Below are 15,964 nucleotides of genomic sequence, written 5' to 3'. Positions count from 1 at the left end.
GGTATTATGACACATGTGGCCAGCGTAGCTAGAACTGCACAAGCTGCTCTTGGACAATACTTTACCCACATAAATTGAGCTCAGGCTCATTTATAGTTATAATCTACAAGTAAATACTCATGAAGACAGGGGAGCTTTAATCAGTCTTTGTTTATAAAACTGAAGTTACACCTAGCAGGTTTCAATTTTATCCCCTGAACAGATGTGCAAGCTCCTCTAAAAATTTGGTATTCAATAATTTGACAGACAGAACAGCCATAATTTTTCTCACTGTGCTTTGACTAGTTTTAATACTTGACATAAAGGCCAACACTGAAGATGCATTTGCTTAGTGTTCAATAATACAAATGAGACAACTCAACTAGACCAATTCTATCAGGCAGTCATTTACTTACCAGCTGTCAATCTACATGAAGCGGACTTCCTTATGACAATGGACTACACAACAATTAAAGCTGAGTCCCAGATAACAGTCTCATTACAAAATGGATCACTCATATTGTAACCAAGTTAGCCAATGCCTACAAAATACGCATATGTGAAAATAGAAAACAAAACAGTTTGGCTACGCCTTTTTCTTTATCAAAGCCTATTAAACAACCAAAATAAATATAATGTTGATGCTGTACTGCCAATTTGGCTTCACCAATGTTGAATCAGAGGGAGCCCTGCCTCAACAAAAGTCTGTTCTTTTATTCCTTTTCTCCATGCAATACAAACATCTATCCTGCTGCCATTTACCACCAGCCCACGAATAAGTTCCCAGTTCACCAATAACCAGTTCTGGGTGGGGGAGGAGGTGGCTGGCTAAGAAGCTCCTCTCTACCATTAGTACCCATCTGTACAAACTTTGGGATTAAATCCCTGCCCCTTGAGTGCCCCGCCCCCGTTGTTGGGGTCCTCGTACAGAGGCGGTGGGGGAGGGGGCGGGGGAACTGTGAGAGGTGAGGGTGGGGACTGCTAACATTGGTGGAGTAAGTGGCAGCACTGGAGACGGCGCTGAACTGTGTGAACCCTGGGCCCGCACCTGCCTGGCTGCCATACACATTGTGCTGGGGACTTGCACCTGGAACATAGGTGTAGTTAACAATCTCTATCAGCATCATAAGAAGAGTGTATGAAATGGATAAAGATATAATATAAAAGACAAACTAGAAATGTATTACAAACACTGATGCCCCAACAAACACATGAATTCACACAGAAAAATCCACTATATATTCTCAAGAAAACAAAAATGACTTAGGGCCATAATTCAACAAAAACTAGTCGCGGTCTAAATAAAATGCTAATCAATCATATACACATTGTCAATGAACTACAAAAGTCTGAGCAAGCTAGCCAGACCATGTAGTTGCAGAGGAGTTAGAAACATAACAATTAGGGACAATATATTCTCCAGTGGACAAACAGATACTGTAAAACCATTAAATTTTGTGTGGTACAAATGTTCGTGGATTTCGTTGGTCCGCTGAACCACGAATTCAAGTACCAACGATTATTTATACACTTTTAATCCGAAATGGGTCATTTCCGAATGTCATGTCAGGCAATCGTGCTGTAGTAGGAGGACGTGTCTGAACTGTTTCCGTTTTCAACCATTTGAAAGAGACATTGTTTGATTGCAATATGCTAGTTAATACAATATGTTGTTTTCTTGATGAATGTTTGGGTAAAAATACTTCTTAAATCAAGCATGGTATTTAAACTGTACATCAACGATTGTTCTCTAGTGCCGATTAAAGTTAAAAGAGACATAATGGTTTTCACACGTGTATTTTGGGGACATTATTACTCAATTGTTTCTACTATGGGATCGATCGCGCTGAGAATTGCAAATATTGTCAAAACAACATTGATGGCAATAAGCGAACCGGGGACCCACAAGTGCGCCGCTTTATCGCTCTTATTGCTCTTATCGACAATTATCGGCAACACTTTCATGCTTCAGTGCACATTAACCACAAGTCTTGCTGTCAACACAGATTAGCAGATTATGCTTCGTTATTACTCTTGGTTGTTTTAATAAAAGTTTAATTATTGTGACGGTCAGTCTCTCCCGAAAATGTGAAATCCACAAAATTACGTGTCAACGAATCAGTTGTTTGTTTATAAAACCACTAAATTTCATACCGACCAATTTCTATTTGTTTACAGTAAAGGGCCATAATTCAGGCCAACACTTTTTGAAGTCCAAATCCACTCTTGACAATCATGTACACATTAAGGTCATTCAACTGTGAAAGTTTGAGTGATACCAACCTAGAACTTAGGTTGAAAACACTAGAGTAAGTTGACAATACATACTTTATATTCTATAGTGGATACACAGAAAAAATAAGCTTGTGGCGACTTTATATTCTATCTTTGATAAACAAGACATAAATATTGATCAAACATACAGCAATTACTCTCCTGAAAATCACCACAATCCAAATTCCTATCTTGACGGTCATCTACACATTAAGGTTAATAATAAGGGTAATATTAAAAGAGAGTTCAAAGCAAAAGCTTTGGGACGAACATACATATGATAGGGATGGACAAGCGAAATGCTTGATTCCTCCCACTCCATGGGGGCATATAAAAAATTCACTGAAAATGTAGCTTTTATGTTTATGTTATTTAGCTTTAAAATACTAGTTCAGTAGTTTTGAAAAATGTGGTCAGATATATTATATATATATATATATATATATTATGCTGCATAATAGCTAGAACTCCTACCATATCTATTTTGTTGCTCTTGATTCTGGTACTGTTGTTCCTGATAGCCCGTGTACTCGGGTCCCAGACCAGTCTGGGCCACGCCATACTGAGAGTACTCTCCCGCCCCCGACACTGACACCCCTTCCCCATATTGCGTAAGTCCTGTGGGGGTGGGGGCAGTGTAGAGCTGGGGGCCCCCTGAGTACTGGTTGAACGAGTACTTCCTCACCTCCTTCACCTGACTGGCCATCGACGAGGGCACGTCCTGGTCATCATCCTCGTCTTCTTGGGCACCTGCATTAAAAAAAAGGGTAAAGAGAAGGTAATTTACCTTTCCTTGAAAATTTTTAGCCAGCGCATTTTGCGTTTGAAACAAAAAATATGGCCAGCTGCCAGCTCTTACTGAACATAAAAAATACCGGTTATACAAACATTGCCTGCTAACTCAAGGGAACAAATATGTAGTTATATGTATACATTAATGGTTCAAACAGCAAAGATCTATGATATAGCAAAAATCTGTTTTTAAAATACCTACTTAAAGAAAACATAGATATTTTCTACAACAAACAAGAGATGTGTTTGTCAGAAACACAATGCCCCCTATTGCACCGCTTTGAAATAAAATTTCAATATATCATTTGGCACGTTTAGAAATTATCTCCCTGTCAAAGCTTATTACTTCCCTTGGATTGTATTTTATGACTTTTGACATTGAAGGATGACCTTGACCTTTAACCACTCAAAATGTGCAGCTTCATGAGATACACATGCATGCCAAATATAAAGTTGCTATCTTCAATATTGCAAAAGTTATGGCCAATGTTAAAGTTTTCGGACGGACGCACAGACTGACAGACAGACAGTTCAATTGCTATATGCCACCCTACAGGGGGCATAATAAAATGTTGCTAAGTGCCAACATCAGCAGCCCCTACCTTTCAACTTCTTCCTGGGTTCTGGTGCAGCTAGTGGGGACAGGCCTGGGGACTGCCTCTTCACCCCGGCAATGCCTGCAATCATAGACGGCATGGTGTAGGTGTGTAAACAAGTTGGACATGCTTGGTTTCTCAAATAAATCATTTACAATACTAAGCTTTCACTAGTTTTGAAGGTACGCCATTATATACAGCTTCAAGTTACCACTGTAAGTTACCACTTTTGAAGGTTCACCCTTACAACCAGGTTTGAAGGTTCACCATCAAAGAAATCTTCAAATCATCACAATGTTTGGAGGTTCACTACCATATAGACATTCAAGTTACCACAAGAAGTGAAGGGTAATCATTACATTTATACATTAAGTTATCAAAAACAATTTAGTTGAAAGATTAATCTAGCAAGAGATGTGTTTGTCAGAAACACAATGCCCCCTACTGTGCCGCTTTGAATGAAAAAATTTCTGTCCCTTTAAAAAAATATTACTTTCTTTGTGAAAATGATCTGTACCTGCCAAATGATATAAAATATAAATTATCTCCCTTTAAAGCTTGTTACTTCCCTTTGATTTTGTGTTTTGACCATGAAAGATGACCTTGACCTTTCACCACTCAAAATGTGCAGCTCCATGAGATACATATGCATGCCAAATATCAAGTTGCTATCTGCAATATTGCAAAAGTAATTGCAAAAGTTTAACCAAGGTTAAAGTTTGTGACAGACAGACACATACAATGACAGACAGACAGGCCAAAAACAATATACCCCCGATCATTCGATCCGGGGGCATAAAAATACACAAACAGACCAACTCTTTATAACCGTTTTGGGGTCCAGAAACTAAGAACTACTTACTGTGTGGTGGTGGTGGGGGCATGTGGGTGTTGTCTGGCCCTGAGCTCGACACCTGACCTAAATAAGGGGGCATTTGGGCATGCTCTGCACCAGAGATGGACAACTGACTGGGATAAGGGGGCATATTGGTGTAGTCGGCCCCTGAGCTTGACACCTGACCTGGATAAGGGGGCTGAGTCTCAGTCTGGCTTTCCGGCCTAAAAACAATGCTATAATCTTAGAACCAAGGCAGTAGTACAAGCTTTAAAATTAAAATTTTGATTATCAAAATGATAACTTATTTCATCAAATTTCACACAATTTAAGAGACATATGCAAAATGCATCTTGAGCAAGTCATTCTTAAAACAAACTTGAAATATTTTATTTTAGAAATAGATGCTGGCTTTTGAAATGAGCAGTTTTGATAAGCAAGCTAACATTTTTATTACAGCATGAGAATGAGTATAGTACAAGTCTGTCATTGACTTCTACATATTAACACGCTCAAAATTAACCAGTGCAAGGCCTACAGGCAATTTGCTCGTTTCACACAATAGTGTTCAATAGGTCACATAGATATCAGAACGTCAGAATAACTAGACAAAATATTTAAATGTCTATAGTCATACTCTTAAATATAGACCTATGGTAATAACACCATTCACTTATACAATTTATAACACCATACATGTATACAATTTTATCTACCTTCACTTTCCATCCGCTTATTTTTTTCACTATTTTTATCAACAAAATCTACCAGGATAAAGCCTATAAAATAGACAAGTTTGAAAATAAATCATATACAATGTAATACACAATCTGTTATACCTCGGTAGTTCTTGTACTGCTTGCTGGACTATCCTTTGTGGCTGCTGAAACTCTTGCTGTTGCTGTTGATGATGAAACTGCTGCTGCTGTTGTTGATGATACTGCCCCTGTTGTACTTGCACTTGATGCAAAATCTGTGGTGGCGGCTGTTGCTGCTGTATGTAGCGTGGTTGCTGCCCCGGCGGTTGCATGGATGTGTACGGTTGAGGCGGGCCGGGTTGAAGAGGTCCTGGTTGCTGAGATACCAGGATTGGTTGGTGGCCTGGACTGGAGCTGTACACAAACTGGGGCCCTGTCTCCACCAGTACTGGCTGACCCTGCATTATCTACAGCGACAAGAACATCTCATTATTGTATTCCTATCTATCAGTTCTCCTATAAAAAGCCACTTGCAATGAAAATGATTTTTAATGCATGTGCGTAAAGTGTCTTTCCCATATTAGCCAGAGCAGTGAACACATGCTAATCAGGGACGACAATATCCACCTAAACTGGATTTTGTGCAATTAAGTAGAGACACACTTTTAATGTAAAATATTTTCAAACTGAAAGTGTTGTACCTGATTAGCCTGTAGGAACTGAACATGCTAAGCTTGGGTGACAATTAACGCAAAAGCAATAAGCCCTATTATCCCTTGGCAAGGCTTATTTTGCATTTCATCAATTCTACATGCTTTCCCTTCAATCATTTCTTAAAACAATAAAGTTAATCATCTTTTAAAACAAGGTATAAACTCTTTTCAATGTGGCTTTGAAGAGGCTATTTCTTTGAACGTGAAATTTGGTGAAAAGAATCAACAGTGTTTGTTCCTCAATACTCTAATAGTTTGCAAAATTCATTATATTAATTACTGGTTCTTACTACCATAATTACTTTAAGTTTTCGGACACTTAAAAATAAATAATTTTTTTCGTGTCCGAAAATATAGATACGAAAAACATAAAAAATTACAGGTGTCAGAAAATTAAGAGACAAAAATTAAGGAGTCCGAAAATTATAATTGTATTGAAATAAATGCAATAAATCAATGTACAAAAATTATCTTGTGATTAACGCTTCTTTTTCTGCTTACAAAATAAATACAACTTCACAGCTTTTCTAACTCTTGCCTGAAATGATATAGAACAAAAACGTAAAAACAGACTAGGACGACAGTGTTTCAAATGCTGTTGGGTGAATCCATTACTTTCTACCGGTATACATGTTTTTTTACCCAATTACGCGAATGTAATGGGTCAATTGCCCTCAGACATGAATCTGCAAGATATATGACCTGAATACAGTTGTTAAAATCCATGATTGAAGTGTCACAAGAAAAGCAAAAACAGGGCCGAAGTCTGTAGAAAAGCGCGGTAAAATATACTGTCCAATAATTAAGAGACATTAATTAAGGACTAAAACCCGTATGTCCGAAAATTTAGAGTCACACAAAAATAATTATTTTGCTAAAAGAGGGTGTCCGAAAACTTAGTGTCCAAAAACTTAGAGTAATTACGGTATTCAAGGTTGTAATCTAGTTATACACCATTCTGCAAATAACGTCATACACTCACAGGTCATTTAGAGAATAACAGGTTACTGTCCCATCGTTTTGTAATATATCAGGCGAGGCTTAGAATAATATATGGCAAGGCTTGCCGAGCCGTTATTTTATTCGTGCCGAGCCTGATATATTACAAAACGATGGGACAGTAACCTGTTTTTCTGTTTATCATACCACATTTTCCTAAAAATATGCAAAACAATCAATTTCTTTATATTTAAAACGTACGGATCCCTGCTGAATTTGCTGATCCGGCTTTTACACGTTGACATATGTATAGAAACGGCGTTCGAAAAGACAACACGAATAATCCCTTATTTTAAACATTATTTAGAGAGTAAAAAGTTGTTTGCACTACGAATGGGAAGAGCACAACCGCTTTAATTATAAACATCTTGAATTGGAGATCAGGAATGGACTGCAGCGACAAATTTAATCGAACAACAAATTTCACCGAATAGTTTGGAGACGCCATTTTGGAGATGTGTATTGGAATTTACATTTTGATGACGGTGTCACACAATAATGACATAAGCGTGTTAAATCGTTTGTTTAAATAGTTGGGGATTAGCATACCGTTATCATTTGTCTTGACTTTCTGTGCAACACTTGCGAGTGCAATGACTTTATCGATATTTAAGATTTATTGCCCGATTGATGACCTCATTTAACTTCTGCAGTGCGGGCTGTTGTGATTTAAAAAAAAAACAAAACATTTTCATGATTTTTGACTTAAAACTATAATAAAATATGTACGTTCTTGGTATCAAATTGTTTGTTTTGTTGAACCTGATTCATGTTGATAGAAATTGTTGACTTTATTGCAAATCCCACGTAACTCCAAACATTGACTGATATAAGAACTTCCTGTTGACCATGATATAAAAAAATATATCAGGCAACGTTATATCAGGCAGATATCAATGCGGTGGTATGATAAATATGAATATCAATGCAATTGTCATTGCTTTTTTAATTTTCAGACACCTGTTATTTGATATATTTTTTAGCATCTACTATTTGCACACCAATTTATTTAATTATTTTGAAGATATACACAAAGTTCCGAATTTAAAGTTGATCTCATACTGTTAAATCTTGATGTGGCTTTTTATTGAGTTTGGTACCTGTTCGGTGTAGACTTGTTCAGACTGCTGCGGAGGTTTTGACATAAGGCTGGTACCCTGGATGGTGGCTTGGTGACTGGTTGTGCTGTTGCCCAGCTTGAACCATCAGGTTGGTCAGGTGGGGTGGGCCATGCTGCAAAACACAGACAAATACAGGCATTAGTATCATACAAAACTTGCTACTGGATCAATATAAAACTGTGACTCATAATTTACTATTTTATTTATGTCAACAATTTTTACTTATTTCTCATTTAACCCTTTATCATTCAGATACATACTTTGACACATTTGTAGTCACTTGGAACATCCAATTAACTATAAGGTACTAATGAGCAGCAATCAGCATAAAACCTGAACAGACTCCTAGTCACTTACAGTCTCTTCTGATTTAATGCAGATTGCATTAAGTCATTGTCACTTTGCTTCTGAGTGATAATGGGTTTACTCAACTAGCCCTATACCTCATATCCAAGCAGTCCTTCAGGCAGCTTGTCATCCCTCTCCTCAGTGAATCTCCTCCGTGGTTCCTCTATGGGTCCAGGCTTGTACACGTAGTTGGAGGGTGCCGAGGTCACCATGGGGACACTGGACGAGGTCACCATGGCAACAGACTGGGGTGGGGTCATCGAGAACGTGTATTCTCCACTCTGATATACATACAGCCAACATTGAAATATAAACAAGCAAATTCGTTGATTTCATATCCCCCACGAATTTCAAAATTTGGTGACAGACGGATGGACAAAGCCAATTCCATTTTCCTCCGCCTTTGGCGAGGGATAATAAATTTTCATTTTTTAGCTATAGAAACTTTGAACCAATAAAAATAAGTTTAACTTTTGAATATATACAGGCTACCAGGAGTTATTATGTCATGAAGAAAATGTTCTACAAAGAAGAAGAATGTAAAACAAAGATGAGGTAAACACCAATATAAAGAATATTCTTTATTCTAAGACTTTGTTTTCAGCCTGGATGCTGAATATGAGCCCATGGCTATCCATGTATGAAACTGCAGCTCTACCTGACTATACTGTGGTACAGAATACACCACCGTGCTGTGGGGAGGTGGCTGATGAGTAAGGATCGGAGCCCCAGTTGACCCAGAGGCGTACGAAACTACAGGGCCACCCCAGGGGCCACTGGCTGGAGGTGGCTGCTGGACCATCTGCTGTGGGGAGCCCAAGGGCTGGGGCTCTAGGTGGCCCGGGGGTGGAAGCTGGTAGGGCTGTGGGGAGGGAGCTGGCTGGAGCACCGTGACAGACGTCTGGGGGATGGAGGTCTGGTAGACCGTATGTGGGATGAACTGTTGGGTGCTCACCATACCTGGTGGGGCCTGACAAAACAGAATTGGAAAATAGGCAATATCTATTCTCTTCAGATATCAATATATTTTTTTTTTGATTCTGTTATGACAAATGATGAATTGAATAACATGTTAAATGATAGAGGAACAAGAGCACCGCCTTGCAGGGGTGCAGACTGCTCATCTATTTTTCTTTTTAAAGGTGTAGGGACCTATCTCAATTCCAATCACAAAGAATGAAGGGGTGGAGTGGAGAGGGGTGTATAGTGTGGGGTGTGGTCATTTATTACGTTATCTTCCAAAAATGGCAAAAAAATGGAAAAAAAAAAATTTTTTTGGGGGGGGGGGGGGGGGGTTGGGGGGATTCTAGGAAAGGATGATTGTACGGTATTTCAAAAATAAAATAATAAAAAAAAATACTTGTATTTTTTAACCATGTTTGAAAAAAACAAGAGATGTGTTTGTCAGAAACACAATATCCCCTATTGGGCCGCTTTAATTTTTTTATTTTTTTTACCTTTGAGTGAAACCGGTAGGGGACTAAAAAGTTATAGCCAATGTTAAAGTTTTCGAACGGACAGATGCCATATATTTGACATTTGACCTTGAAGGATGACCTTGACCTTCACCTTTCACCACTCAAAATGTTTGGCTCCATTAGATACACATGCATGCCAAATATCAAGTTGCTATCTTCAAAAGTGAACAAGAATATCAGTGAAACTGATGGATGCTCCCCGATGATGCGCTTTGTCAATGTATGTGTTAATAAACACCTAAAATATCTATTATTAGCCTCGGTGACCTTGACCCAGTGACCTCTAACCTCATCAAAATGTAGAGGTCCATGCAAGGTACCTACATGCCAAATATGAAAGCGATTGGTAAAGTATTGAAGGCACTATGAGAAACAGTGGCAAAAGTGTGACAGAAGGAAGTCTATTATTAGCCTTGGTGACCTTATCCCAGTGACCTCAAACCTCATCAAAAGGTAGAGGTCCATGCAAGGTACCTCCATGCCTAATATGAAATCGATTGGTTAAGTATTGAAGGCGCTATGAGAAATGGTAGCAAAAGTGTGACAGAAGGAAGTCTATTATTAGCCTCGGTGACCTTGACCCCAGTGACCTCAAACCTCATCAAAAGGTAGAGGTCCATGCAAGATACCTACATGCTAAATATGAAAGCGATTGGTTAAATATTGAAGGTGCTATGAGAAACGGTAGCAAAAGTGTGACAGAAGGAAGTCTATTATTAGCCTCGGTGACCTTGACCTTGACCCCAGTGACCTCAAACCTCATCAAAAGGTAGAGGTCCATGCAAGGTACCTACATGCCAAATATGAAAGCGATTGGTAAAGTATTGAAGGCGCTATGAGAAACGGCAGTATTGAAGGCGCTATGAGAAACGGTAGCAAAAGTGTGACGGAAGGAAGGAATAACGGAGTGTGTCGGAAGGAAGGAACTACAAACTGGCAACTATATGCTCCACCGAAAATATTTTCGGGGAGCATAAAAAGTTATGGCCAATGTTAAAGTTTTTTTGGACGGACAGACAGACTGACTGACATACTGACGGACAATTCAACTGATATATGCCACCCTACTGGGGGCATAAAAATATTTTTTTTGGGGTGGGGGATGGATGGGGGGTATAGTGTGAGGTTGTGTTGGTCATTTATTAGATGATCTTGACCTTTGACCTAGTGACCTCAAAATCAATAGGAGTCATCTGGGAGTCATGGTCAGTCTACCTATCAAGTTTCATGATCCTAGGCATAAGCGTTTTTGAGTTATCATCCGGAAACCATTTTACTATTTCGGGTCACCGTAACCTTGACCTTTGACCTAGTGACCTGAAAATCAATAGGGGTCATCTACGAGTCATGATCAATCTACCTATCAAGTTTCATGATCCTAGGCATAAGCGTTCGTGAATTATCATCCGGAAACCATTTTACTATTTCGGGTCACCGTGACCTTTGACCTAGTGACCTGAAAATCAATAGGGGTCATCTGCGAGTCATGATCATTCTACCTATCAAGTTTCATGATCCTAGGCCTAAGCGTTCTTGAGTTATCATCCGGAAACCACCTGGTGGACGGACCGACAGACCGACCGACCGACATGTGCAAAGCAACATATCCCCTCTTCTTCGAAGGGGGGCATAAAAAATAATTATGGGGAGGATTGAGGGGGGATTGGTTGGGGAGGGGGGATTGGTGGGGGGGGGGGGGGATTCAGGGGGGCATGGGGGATGGTTTGGGTGGAGTCTATTGTGGTACGTCAGGTAAGAGTTATTTTGTCAAAGTATAAATCGAATCTAATCATAAATAAAGAAGTTATGGCAATTTTAGCAAAATGTAATAATTTGACCTTGCGAGTCAAGGTCATTCAAAGGTCAAGGTAAAATTCAACTTGCCAGGTACAGTACCCTCATGATAGCATGAAAGTATTTGAAGTTTAAAAGCAATAGCTTTGATACTTTAGAAGTAAAGTGGATCTAAACACAAAATGTAACCATACATTCAAAGTTTCTAAGTAAAAAAAAGGCCATAAATCCATAAAAATGACAACCAGAGTTATGCAACTTGTCCATTACTGTCCCCTTATGATAGTTTGCGAGTGTTCCAAGTAAGAAAGCAATATCTATGATACTTTAGGGGTAAAGTGGACCAAAACACAAAACTTTACCAAATTTTCAAGTATAAAGGGCCCATAATTCCGTTAAAATGCCAGTCAGAGTTATATAACTTTGCCTGCACAGTCCCCTTACGATAGTTAGTAAGTGTTGCAAGTATGAAAGCAATAGCTTTGATACTTTAGGAAAAAAGTGGACCTTAACACAAAACTTAACCAAATTTGCAATTTTCTAAGTATAAAAAGGGCACATAATAATGTCAAAATACCAGTCAGCGCTACATAACTTTGCCTGCACAGTCCCCTTATGATAGTTAGTAAGTGTTGCAAGTATGAAAGCAATAGCTTTGATACTTAAGGAATAAAATGGACCTAAACACAAAACTTAACCAAAGTTTTAAATTTTCTAAGTATAAAAAGGGCACATAATTCTGTCAAAATGCAAGCCAGAGTTATTTAACTTTGCCTGCCCAGTCCCCTCATGATAGTAAGTAAGTGTACCAAGTTTGAATGCAATAGCATTGATACTTTATGAGAAAAGTGGACCTAAACGCAAAACTTAACCGGACGCCGACGCCAAGGTGATGACAATAGCTCATAACTTTTTTAAAAAATAGATGAGCTAAAAATGGCACTATTAAACAATTTAAATGCATCCTATAAGTGCTTTCTTAATTTTCTAGTAAAAAAAAAACTCCGCTTTATACCATGATTTGCTGGTGTTGAGACTGGTAGGAGACCTGCACAGGTACTGTCTGATGATGCATACCCGGCGGGGCTGAAACCAGGGTCTGGGGCATTGAGCCTGGGGGTGCATGGATCAGGGTCTGGGGCATGGAGCCCATGGGAGGGGCAGGGCCTGACTGCTGGTACTGGATAGCACCCTGGGGCAACATCTGGGGCTGTGAGTAACAGGGAAAGTTATTTCCATAATGTAAACACTTAAATATAGAAAAAAGCAAAGAATATAATAAATAAGAGATGTGTTTGTCAGAAACACAATGCCCCCTACTGCGCCGCATTGAAATACAATTTCTATTTAACATTTGGCAGGTATAGAAATCATCTCCCTTTAAAGGTTATTACTTCCCTTGAATTTTGTCCAATCCAACCGGGGGTGGGGGGTGGGGAGGGTCTCACAGTCAATTATGACCATGTCAGACATCACTGACAACCAAGGCCTGTGGTTTAAAAGAGATCATAGGCAGAGTTGATCATGTATCTATGGACATAAGTCCACAGGTATGTAATGAATTATATCATTAAAAATAAACTTACAAATCAATAATTTGGGTTATAAATAATCAAAATAATAAATCTGTACAGTAACTGTGAAAAGAACTTCAATTCTTGGTAAGGAACTATGAGATTTATAATTATATAAATTACTTCCCTTGAAAATAATTGTCTGTAACAAATGTCTATTTTTAGTAGCAAATAATTAAAAGCCACTACCGTGACTGTAGATTCACCACTCAAAATGTGCAGCTCCATGAGATACACATGCATGCCAAATATATAAAGTGGCTATGTTCAATATTGAATAATTTTCTCTCTTTTTAAAGCTTATTACTTCCCTCTAATCTTTATTTTTTACCGTAGACCGTAAAGGATTACCTTGACCTAGATCTTTTACCACAATGTGTTTGTCAGAAACACAATGCCGCCTACTGCGCCACTTTGATTTGTTTAACAAAAATATATACGCGGGCAGGTCAGATAACTATGTCCATTAAAAGCTAATTACTTCCCTTGACTTTGTTTTTTCGACCCTAGACCTTGAAGGATGATGTTCACTTTGAAATTTTACCACTCAAAGTGTGCAGCTCCATGAGATACACATGCATGCCAAATATCAAGGTGCTATCTTCAATATTTAAAAAGTTATGGCCAACGTTAAAGTTTTTTTCCCGGACGGACTGACAGACTGACACACATACTGACATACTGACTGACGGACAGTTCAACTGCTATATGCCACCCTACCGGGGGCATAAAAATACAAATTATAGATAACTAAATTTAAACAATGAATAATTCATAAATTATACAACATAATTGAGGATTTTGACAGGCACAAAATATGTAAATATAGGATCTTGCATGAGTGGTCGTTTTGTATTAATTTTATTCAAACCAGTCATCTAAATAAAGATAAAAACTCGGCAAGCCTCGTGACATTTATTACGAGTTTAATAAATTCAATACAAAATTACCATGAATCTAAGATTCTATTTATAGCATGACCAACAAATTTTCTTGTTATTTTATGCTCTTTATGCTCAATGTTTATTCACATTGTAAAAGAGTTTAAGGGGTGTTGCTGCAGTTTTGCTGATTTTTTTCCACCAAATAGATTTTGTTCAAAATTTATATTCAAGTACTATATATAAATACTATATGAAAAATGAAATTAAAATATAGGGTCACCGGCCTTGTTTTGATTTTATTCACAATTTTATAACATGTACTTTTTCATTTAAACTGGAAATCTCTAATTGCCTCAAACCAAATAATAACCTATGAAATAGACAACATATAGATATTATATAAGCTGAGATACATAAAATACCATTTAATTAAACAACACAATGCCAAAAAAATGGAGAACACAAGTTAAATTTAAAAAAAAAAAAAAATGTGTTTATGTCACCCCATAAAACATCAATTTTTTACTATTTTTAACACCAAAATGTAATTAAAAAAATTATGTCAAATAGAATTCTGCAAAACTGCTCAAATATGTTCATCTACGTCAGGGGTTTTTTTTTAGAAAAAGGGGAAGACGCTGGACGCTGGGTAAAAGGGGAAAATAGAGCGCGAAAGAGACATATTTGGGGAAAAAATATAAATGGTTTATTTCAATGTCTGTAACTAATTTACAGAGGCATGTCTCTGTCACTATTATTGTGAGTTTCAAGTCTCCTAGAGGGATTGTCCCCTAATACAGCACCAGTTGTGACATAGGAAATGTTTGGGTCACTACTGGATCCAAATATCTCGCAATATTTATACATAAATTCATGTTTAGTTTGACTGTGATATAGCCATAGGTATCGGGATTCGTATACTTGAGAATTGAAACAACGACTATCATGTTTTGGTTGCGTTTCGTCTGGCTTGGAAAATAAAGTTGCAGGGGTATTTCTAATTATGGGAAATGTTTTCAACTGTTTTTCTGTACTGGGCCCGCGGGACAATGTCAATTTTGATATTTCAGTTTCATTATTAATGGGTAGACTATCTAGATCTGCTACAGTATTGGAAGGGGAAAGTGCGACAGCTGCCTATTGTCTACTTTTACTTTCACAATGTTCGATGTCGATTACCTACGAATCTTGCTGGCTTTCAACGTTTTTTGATGAATCATTCTTAAAAAATGCATCGATGGGTTAAGTATTTACCGAGTCTGAACGTTTTATTTTTTTCGTGTATGAACTCCAATTGTGAGACATCTTTTCTGTTTTCATGTTTACATCTTGGCTCTTTTATAACCCGGATGAAAATTCGACTGGTTTCCGGTAATTAAATGACGAAATACCCTACTCGCGCAAGACCGGAATCCAGTGAAATAGTCAGGTGATTATTGCGGTCAGTTGCCAGGATAAAATTTCCATGACCTATTTATTTAATTGCTATATTTAGAATCACTGGAATTCCCAGTTTTGTGTGTTCGTTGGGAGAGAGAGAGAGCGAGATTGTGGTACATATTGGATAAGTGTCGACTGACCCAAAGGAACAAAAATATCTTTGAGGGGAAAATATTATATTTTTGGGAAAAATGATATTCTTAGAGGGGAAATTGTATTTTGAGAGGAAAAAAATCTGGTAGGGGAAGACGCCGAACATCGGCGTCACTTTCTTAGTAAAATAAACCATAGTACATGTTGTCATCATAAAACACAAATAAAGAAAGGGGGTTACCGCACTTTTAACCGAGATTTTTTGTTATAACTATCCCTACCGTCTACGTCAAATTTTATAAAAATACATCAATTAGGCAAAACCCAAGTACCGATACATAGATTG

At 38.0% G+C, this 15,964-nt stretch overlaps 2 protein-coding genes across 6 annotated transcripts in view; both read right to left on the bottom strand.

The window, feature by feature from the left end:
* Positions 1–767: 767 nt before the first annotated feature.
* On the bottom strand, positions 768–5,638 carry LOC127878554 (alpha-protein kinase 1-like). The gene is made up of 5 exons (XM_052425085.1): positions 5,316–5,638; positions 4,504–4,700; positions 3,648–3,722; positions 2,728–3,003; positions 768–1,066 (listed from the first exon to the last, which is right to left on the bottom strand). Exons 1-5 carry the CDS (start codon positions 5,636–5,638, stop codon positions 768–770), a joined length of 1,170 nt encoding a protein of 389 aa, XP_052281045.1.
* The window catches only part of LOC127877619 (KH homology domain-containing protein 4-like), a 77,069-nt gene continuing 66,597 nt past the window's right edge, over positions 5,493–15,964 (bottom strand). For 4 of the 5 annotated variants that reach the window (XM_052423683.1, XM_052423680.1, XM_052423681.1 and 1 more), the window contains exons 16-20: positions 12,643–12,837; positions 9,014–9,325; positions 8,451–8,636; positions 7,987–8,119; positions 5,493–5,641 (exon numbers count right to left, since the gene is read on the bottom strand). In XM_052423683.1, coding sequence (XP_052279643.1) covers positions 8,006–8,119; positions 8,451–8,636; positions 9,014–9,325; positions 12,643–12,837 — 807 coding nt within the window. In that variant the 3' untranslated portion in view covers positions 5,493–5,641; positions 7,987–8,005. The remainder of the gene's footprint in view (positions 5,642–7,986; positions 8,120–8,450; positions 8,637–9,013; positions 9,326–12,642; positions 12,838–15,964) is intronic. The other variant, XM_052423684.1, reaches the window with a different exon arrangement.

Source organism: Dreissena polymorpha, chromosome 4, assembly GCF_020536995.1.
Source record: "Dreissena polymorpha isolate Duluth1 chromosome 4, UMN_Dpol_1.0, whole genome shotgun sequence".
In the NCBI taxonomy this organism is placed as follows: Eukaryota; Metazoa; Mollusca; class Bivalvia; order Myida; family Dreissenidae; genus Dreissena; species Dreissena polymorpha.
Note: the sequence above shows the minus strand (reverse complement) of the source record. Positions and strands in the feature narration are given on the sequence as shown.